This window comes from Octodon degus, unplaced genomic scaffold (genome assembly GCF_000260255.1).
Source record: "Octodon degus isolate 3935 unplaced genomic scaffold, OctDeg1.0 scaffold00267, whole genome shotgun sequence".
Classification (NCBI taxonomy): Eukaryota; Metazoa; Chordata; class Mammalia; order Rodentia; family Octodontidae; genus Octodon; species Octodon degus.
In genome coordinates, this window is record NW_004524843.1 from 2,722,289 (window position 1) to 2,730,839 (window position 8,551).

Sequence of the window (8,551 nt, forward strand, 5' to 3'; positions counted from 1 at the left end):
TGCATTCTGATCCATAATAACTTTTGTAAGAATAATTTTGATGCCTTTGACAGTTTAGTGTATTTTTATGTATTATTTTGTCTTTTTGAAACAAGGTTTTACTATTCAGTCAGGCTGAACTTGAACTCACTATATAGCCCAGGCTGGCCTTGAACTCACAGCAGTCTTTCTCTCTCAGCCTCCTGAGAGCTGGGATTATAGGCATGTACCACCATGTCTGGCTCCTCTGTCTTTAGAATGACAATAAACATGACAAAGATTCTAAGAAATATAACATAATTTATATCTTCAGCTTCTTTTTTTATGTATTTGGTTGTTGCAGGGTCTCACTGTGCAGCTTGGACTCATGGTGATCCTCCAGCTTTCAGCCTCCCCATTGCCAGGATTACAGGCATGTGCCACTACACCCGGACTCTGGCCAGCTCAGCCCGCCCTGGGGATGGGGCTAGCATGGCATGTGGTGCTAGGGATGGAACCTTGGTCCCTGCACTTGCCTAAGCTTGACTAAGCAGGCTTTTTAGTTCACTGAGTTATATAGTTGGCTTTCAGCTTCTTTTCTTTTCACTACACTGTGTACATTGTAATGACTTTGTAATTATTTTATCATATAGACTGTTATGAATGTTTTCTATTCCTTTTCTCAAATTAGGGTCTTTTAAATGTCAGATCTCCTGAGAATTCTCTCTGTTTTACTCTATTTATATATCAGATAAATTTATTTCCAACAGAACATTACATGACTTTTTAGTCTGCATATTACAGGTCCATGTAGCACCATGAAATACTTTTCCAATGACGAACATCACATACATTATGCACAACAATTCCTATGTTTTTCCAAAATAGTATGAGATCAAATGAACATTAGGTGAAAATTAATGGCCTGGTGGAACTTATAGTACAAAGGACCCAGCCACATTTTATGATTCTTGATAAAAAATGTTCTTTGTAACAGTAAAATTTAACAATATGAAATAAAGTAAAATATACTTAAATATTAATCAATGACATATATTTTCTAGTGCATCCCAGGTGACAAGGCATTATGCTCAAATAGGTTGTTTTCTGTGATGCAGATATGTCATTGTAGTAGGCAAATAATCCATTTCTGTTAGAAGTCCAGACAAACCCAAAAACAAATATAAGTATGCTGGTTTTAAAATGAATAGAGGGTGATAAGAGTTAGGTTTGTACATGTTTAGTACACTATGTGTCTAAAGTTTCAAAATCCGTTAACTTTATTAATCATTCTTAATTTATATCATTAGTCACATACTTTCCAATTTCCTGACCTTTGGTGAATGACTGAAAAAGTAGGCATTCAGTTAATCATAAAAATATTTAAATATGAATAAGCATGATGCAAGTATCAATTTTATATTGATAATATTGTACATTGAAAAGAGAAAAACTGCAGATCAAAGCAGATTTCAGTGAAATACATGATTGTCTTGCAAATAATTTAAAATAAAGGTCTACCTTATTTCTTTTATATTGGGCTTTTAAAATCTTCATCATTCACTTATCTTGATCATGGATAGGAAGAACCAACATTGTAAAACTGTTCATACTTCCAAAACTGCTATACAGATTTGATGAAATCTGATTAACATACCATTAGCATACCTCATAGATCTAGGAAAACATTCCTAACACTTATATGGAAACAGAAGAAACTTAGAATATCAAAGGCAATCCTGGAAAACAAAGGCAAGGCAGGAGACGTTACATTCCTGACTGAAAATTGTACTGGCCAAAAAATAAAAATAAAATAAACAGACCTGAGGATCAGTGGAACAGATTAGTAGATGCCAACAAAATGAAAGAGACACTCATCCACCTTGTCTTTGACAAAGAAACCAAACATGTTTACTAGAAGAAAGAAAGCCTCTTTAATAAATGATGCTAGAAAAATGTTTAGTCTTCCTCATGCCAAAGACTAAAACTACACCCGTATCTATCACTATGCATCAACTAAAGTTAAAATGGATCAAAACTCTAAATATTAAAACAGAAACACTAAACCTACTGGAAGAGAAAGTAAGTAGAAATCTTGAAAACATAGGGGTTGGTAGAGAGCTTATGAACAAAACTCAAACTGCATTGGAAATACTTCACAAAATAAACAACTGGGATCTCATCTTATTAAAAAGTTCTTGTACATCGAAAGAAATCACTAACAGAATGAAAAGAAAGCCCACATATTGGGAAAATATTTTAGCAACCATCCCTCAAAGGGACTGACAAAAGACTTCTGTCTAGACAATATAAGGAGTTGAAAAAAATCAGTGCCCACACCCAATTCAAAGACCCAGTTCAAAAGTGGACATCTGAGATGAATATACACTTCTCAAAACAAGAAATACAAATGTTAAATAAATATATGAAAAGAAGTTCAACATCATTGTTCATTCAAGAAATACAAATTAAAGCAACACTGGGATTTCATCTCACCCCAACAAGAATCACTATCATAAAGAAGTCAACCAACCACAAATGTTTACAGGGCTGTGGGGAAAAGGAATGTTGGTGGGAACACAGAGAAGGATGATCACTGTGGAAATCAGTATGAGGAGTCCTCAAAAACCTAGGTGTGGAGGTCTCATAAACCCAGCCATTCTATTTCTGTGTATTTGCCCAGAAGAATTAATAACATTATTGCACAATAATATATGTGCACCCATGTTTATAGTAGCACAAATTTAATAGCTAAATCTTGGAAACAACCCAAATGCCCATCAACCAAGGAATGAATAAAAATGCTGTGGTCTTGTTATACAATGGAATACTATTCAGCTATGAAGAATAAACATGAGACTTTTTTGTATTTTAGGAGAGGGTCTACAGGGACTATGGGTCTCACTGTATAGATCAGACTCATAGTGATCCTCCTGTTTACAGCCTTCCAAGTCCTAGGATTACAGGCATGCACCACCACGCCCAGTCAAACATGAGACTTTTATAGGTAAATTGACACAACTAGAGACTGTATTCATAAGTGAAATAAATCAGACCCACATATGTGAACATCATTTTGTCTCCCTTGTATAAGAAATCGAAAGAATAAATAAAATTGAAAATGTGAAAGGTAAAGAAACTATTCAAAAGGAAAAAACAATTGGCAGTAGGGAAAGGAGAAAAGAAGGAAGGGAAAAGAAAAACTATATATATATATATATGTATATATATGTACATATATACAATATGTACATATATATGCAAAATAGCTAAGATAATTATACTACTTATTTTTATTAGTTCATTGAAAGGAATGATTTGTGCTTATATTGATCAATTTTGCATGCCTGAATCTTTTAATCTGAGCAACTACTTTAAAGATAACACTATACAATATACTAATCATTATTAATTTCTTATCTTGTTTTGAAGTTATATATCATTTTCTAGCTTTTTTCTCTTAAAATTAAAAAAAATAGTATCACTCAAATGCAAGATGAAGATTTTTCGATTTAATCAAATCTCTTTTAAAATTCTGTTGAGTGATTTTCCAACCTCTGATTTAATAGTCACTTAATACACATTCTCCTCATGCCTACAGAGTATTAAGTTACACTTAAGTTTTCCACATAATTTCACGTATCATTTATATTTATGCAAGGGAAAATGAAATTTTAAGAAAAGTATAACAGATAATTTAAGGGGAGATTGTACATACACAAGTTATAGGACACCCAAATATAAATCCAAACTTTATTGCACATTTTTAAGGTTAATTCAAATATGATCTTTTTGTATATGCAATTAAGTTCTCTTACTTCAAAAATAGAGGTAAGGAAATCTTATTGTGCAAAGAAATTCATAGTCAAATTTTAAACTTAAAACATAAATATTAAATGAAAATATACTGATGTCTATGCAAAATTTGGTCAAAGAATAAATGAAAAGCAAAAAAAAAAAAGAAGACAGTGAACTTCTAAAAGACATTATCTGCCACACTGGCAGGCAAGCCTGCAAACATGCTTGGTGCCCCATCCACTCAGAATTGAGGCAGAGACCCCATACCAGGCTCATCCTGTTCCCTGAATGTCTCCCTTATCTAATACCTGCTTTACCAACTTTAAAATACTGTCTGTGCCTGCTGAAAGTACCCAGGCTCTGGCCTGGGTTCAAGTCTGAATCCTGAGACACGACTCTTTCTAAAGAGGAAAAGACACTAAAAGTAGCCTTACCTGTAGCTGTGCTAAGTTTCATTTTGCCCCGCTACACCTCTGGTTCGAGATGCGTAACACTCATGGTCTCAAGACTTCTGTATTCTTTCTGTAAATGTTTCTGCTTAACACCCCCCACCCTGCTCTTTCACTTTTTTGCTTCCTTGTCTTTTCAAGGCTAGCTCTCAGCCAGACTGCTGTTCTTGGCCTCAAATAAAGTTCACATTCCCAACTACTTTATATATCTTTAAGGAGGAAATCAAATCACTATATTTCATCAAGTTATCATCAGTCCCATTTCTAAAGAGAATGAAGAACAAGCAGTAAGTGAACATTTTTAAAAACCCCATAAAAATAGTAACAAAAAAGAAGAAAAGAATAAAAAAACTTCAGTGGCATAATATTGGGAAAATAACATGGAGAAATATTGGAAAGCACAGTATATATACAAAGACTTATCAGATTATTAAGTCAATTTTCAATGTTGAAATAAGTAAAATGTGCTACAATTCAGTCCTAGAAGACAAGGAAATGTTTAGTTCAGATTATGTGCACGTATTTTCAAAATCGCAAGAAGAAAAGAAAATTAGTACATGGAAATTATGCCATTATATAATACTGCACAATTTGAACATATAAAGAAAAACCTGGTCGTATGGATAAAACTAATACAATCTTGAGGTGAGAAACAGCTTGAAAGGAAGTAGGAGAGAAAATAAAATAGAAGTATTAAGTCAGAGATAGGAGAAATACTCAAACGACGGAGAAAGGGGCTTTACTTATTGAAGATCCCATTTTCCAAAAACAAACTGTTGAGTACAAAGAAAGAGCATATAACATTGCCAAGCACATTTATTTAGAAATGTTCAGATTAATAACTTGGTCAAAAATAAAAATACCAAACTAAGTAGCTATTAGAAAAGGATATGAATGTACCAAAATCTTAATAGCTAATTTTCTAATAGGGTTGAAGGGAGTTAAAATGTACAGGGCAGAAGTGGCACTGAATCGAGAGATTGCTTTCCCTTTATTCAATACTATAAATGTCTGAAAAAGAAAACAAAAGGCATAAGACAGAATTTAGAATATACAATGAGGACATTTGGAGAAGCATGACACCATATATCTAGGAATATACATTATTCTATAAAATAATGGTACTATACTAATTACCAACACATGTCAGTATGATAGTGCTTACTTTCTTTCTGAACATTATAAACCCTCTTAATAATTTTAGTAACTGATGTGAAGATTTGGATATAAAGAAAACTTGTAGTCAATACCATAGGAATTCATAGCATCTTTAGAGATTTTAACATCATTGTTTTTAAACAGCTGTTAGCCAGGCGTGTTGGTGTGCACCGTCGGCCCAGCACGTGGGGAAGGGGCTGAGCCAGGAGGATCACTTTGAGTTTGAGACCAACCTGGGCTACATAAAATAGATACACAGACGAAGAACCCAACAAACTGGTTTTTTACAACTCACACAAATAAACATTCTCATAAGGCCTTTGAGTTTTCCAGGTATATTCTTTGCTGAAACTTTTTAGCATTTACAAGTTACCTGTTTTTATATTTTTCAGAGAGTTATAGAAAGGAGAAAGTAAAGTCTCTGGTGTGGAGTCAGAATGAAACCAACTGAAGATCAAAGCGGTTTATATAGAGCTCAGTTTAATGAAGAGCACCTTGACGCTGTTCCTTGGCATCTAAAGATATACCTCCAGCTTGCCCTTTTCACTTCCCCACATTGCACAAGAAGTAAGGTTAACTTGCACTCAATTTAGGATGTAATTAGTATGCATGAAAGCGAATGGAATTACGCCCTCCCTCAATCACCCAATTGCATGATGCCTCTCTGCTTGTCTCAAGAATGCAGCTTTAAAAGAAAGCTTCCAAAAACTCTCCTAGAATAATTCATCCAATACTTGGTCAGGCCACCCTGCATCCTAGTGATACTTGAGACAGGTGAGAGGAGAGCAGCATTCTTCAACCATCATCTCAGAAACCAGCCCAGAAACAACTAAGAAACCGAAAGTAAAAGCAACTTGACTAAAAACTCACTTTCTTATTGATATAGTAGGGGTCCAGGTCCTCCAGGGGCTCTGAAACCATCTCTGGAGGAATGTCTCCATAAATAAATGGAAGGGATTTTCCCGCTTCCAAGTCACTGTTTGGCTTTGGGCCATCTTCATCACCCTCATCCTTGCGCTCCTGCTTGGGTCTCTTAGCTTTCTCTTCTGCAATGCGTTGTTCAATAGCAGCAAGGGATTCCCTGGTAAAGAAGCGGAAGCTGTCAGGTCCTGGCGGTACCAGCACTGATTGTGCCATCTTTTCATCCTGCTTCTTTATCACTGTTTAGCTCCTTGCATAAGAAAGTGCTACAGAAACAGGGGGTGGGGGGGGAGGAAAGAAAGCAATAACGATTAGGATAAGAAGTGACGGTAGGCATCACACGACACTGAACTCTGACATAAAGTATATAAGCAAAGACGGCACATAATTTACAAAGGAAGCTGTATTTAGCATCCAGGGAACCTCACGCATGCATTCATTTGCTCGCACACAGACTCTCTCTTGCACTTTCAGTAGGTGTCTATGAGGTAATCTGATTTCCCACTGCCAGGATGTTTTCAGTGACTATGCTACTTGGGGGGAAATACCCAGAATTTGGAAATGGAGGATACTGTTTTGTGCTTGCTGTTTCACTGTGTAACTATTTTGGCAGCCATCTTTTCAGCATTCTTTCTGGAAATATATCAGACCCAAACAGATTTTTTTAAAAAATCACAGAACTGTAGAAGAGGGGCTATGCGAGGCTCTTGCATGTCCCCCTCTGTTTGTTTTCTATGTTCCATTTGGCCCAAATTATCACCTTTATTCAAAATCATCACACCTGGTAAAGAGATCTGGAAATCCTGAAATGCCAAGCTGTGGAAACATAGGTAGATACTGCTTGAGAGCAAGAGGGTGGGGAGGAGCCAGAGATGCCTGATTGTGTTTGCAACTGCTCGGAAGCTGCACAGGAAGGGACCCAGCTCCTGCCAAATCAGGCAGGAAGTCACTCACGTCAGCGGTCTGCAGTTTGGCCCCCCTGGCTCAGCAACCTGCTGCTACCTAGTGTATTGCTTCTTAAATTAACAAATTTGTGATGCCTTAGGAAATTCTGTAGGGATAACCTATTTTATTTTTCAAATAGATCCCATCTCGAAAATCTAGCCCAGGAGTCCATGAATCCATTTCAGAATTTAAAGATGAAAAATATGTTTAAGATAGTTTTAAGCAAACTCCCCTAACATGGGTCTTTATGATAACATAAATGAAGACTTATTGGTATTCAAATTATATTTTACTAATGTAGATAACTCAGCAAAGCACACAAATCATTCCAAATGCAATCTCTGGACCAGGAATTCCTCTACTATTTGAACAATGCAATCAAAACCTTGACTCATGAATTTCATCTGTACAAAAATCACTTAACCTATTTTCTCCTCTTTTTGATATTAGTCCATTTAATCCCCACGTATATTTCCTACTGAAATGTATGACATGCATTTTGTAAGAGTAATATATGTTAATATCCAATTCATTCCTATACTACAGACCACATACAGCAGAGGACATTTGAACTAACATAAGCTACTGGATAGTTCCCACAGATTGTTTTTGAAGTTGTCCGGAATATTTCAGTCACCAAACTGCCCTCCCAGTATCACAGTATCTCCAAAACATCCCTCGCCCATCCCCAGAGACCCGCAGCGACACACAGGCATGAAGATGGTCCTTGCACACTCAGGGGAGGAGTCTGCCTGCATGGTCTGATAGAAGAGACACGCTCAAACACAGTCAGTAGCTTCAAAATGAAAGTGGTACCACTGCAGACTCCCCCAAGGATTCTACTGTAAGGTGGAGAAGCATCACAGAGAATAAGCGTAATAAGAATATTAAAACATTACCCCTGCTGAATCTTTTACACTCAGGGTTTGAGATTGACAAGCTGGAACCAAGAAGACTGCAGCTAAAATTCCATCATGCTTAATTTTTTTTTTAAATTCTCCTTTAAAGACCACACCTAACTTCCTGTAGAAGGATTCTGGTAACTGAAGTAAGATGCATCGTTTCCTGTGCAGGGACTACAAAGTGGCATTATTGTAACTGCCACTAGAGGGCTAGGGACAGCAGGGACAGCGCATACAGACAACTGTGAAGCAGCACGGAGCTTCCAGGCACAGAGCGAACCCTTAAGACTTTGCTGACTTAAATGATGAATTATTTTGTTAGCCAGTAATGTTTCTACTTAGGCATTTTATTTCTCTGCCCCAAAGGCACTCAAACAACACAAAAATTTAAATTAAAAGTAAAAAGAAAGCAAATGGGGA

General features: G+C 36.3%; 1 protein-coding gene across 1 annotated transcript in view; it reads right to left on the minus strand.

Annotated features, from left to right (window-relative positions):
* The window catches only part of Scn2a (sodium voltage-gated channel alpha subunit 2), a 98,810-nt gene extending 90,605 nt beyond the window's left edge, over window positions 1-8,205 (minus strand). The window contains exons 1-3 of the mRNA XM_004646394.2: window positions 8,129-8,205; window positions 6,234-6,550; window positions 5,098-5,216 (exon numbers count right to left, since the gene is read on the minus strand). Of these exons, the coding sequence (XP_004646451.1) occupies window positions 5,098-5,216; window positions 6,234-6,500 (386 nt within the window). The 5' untranslated portion in view covers window positions 6,501-6,550; window positions 8,129-8,205. The remainder of the gene's footprint in view (window positions 1-5,097; window positions 5,217-6,233; window positions 6,551-8,128) is intronic.
* Window positions 8,206-8,551: the final 346 nt, after the last annotated feature.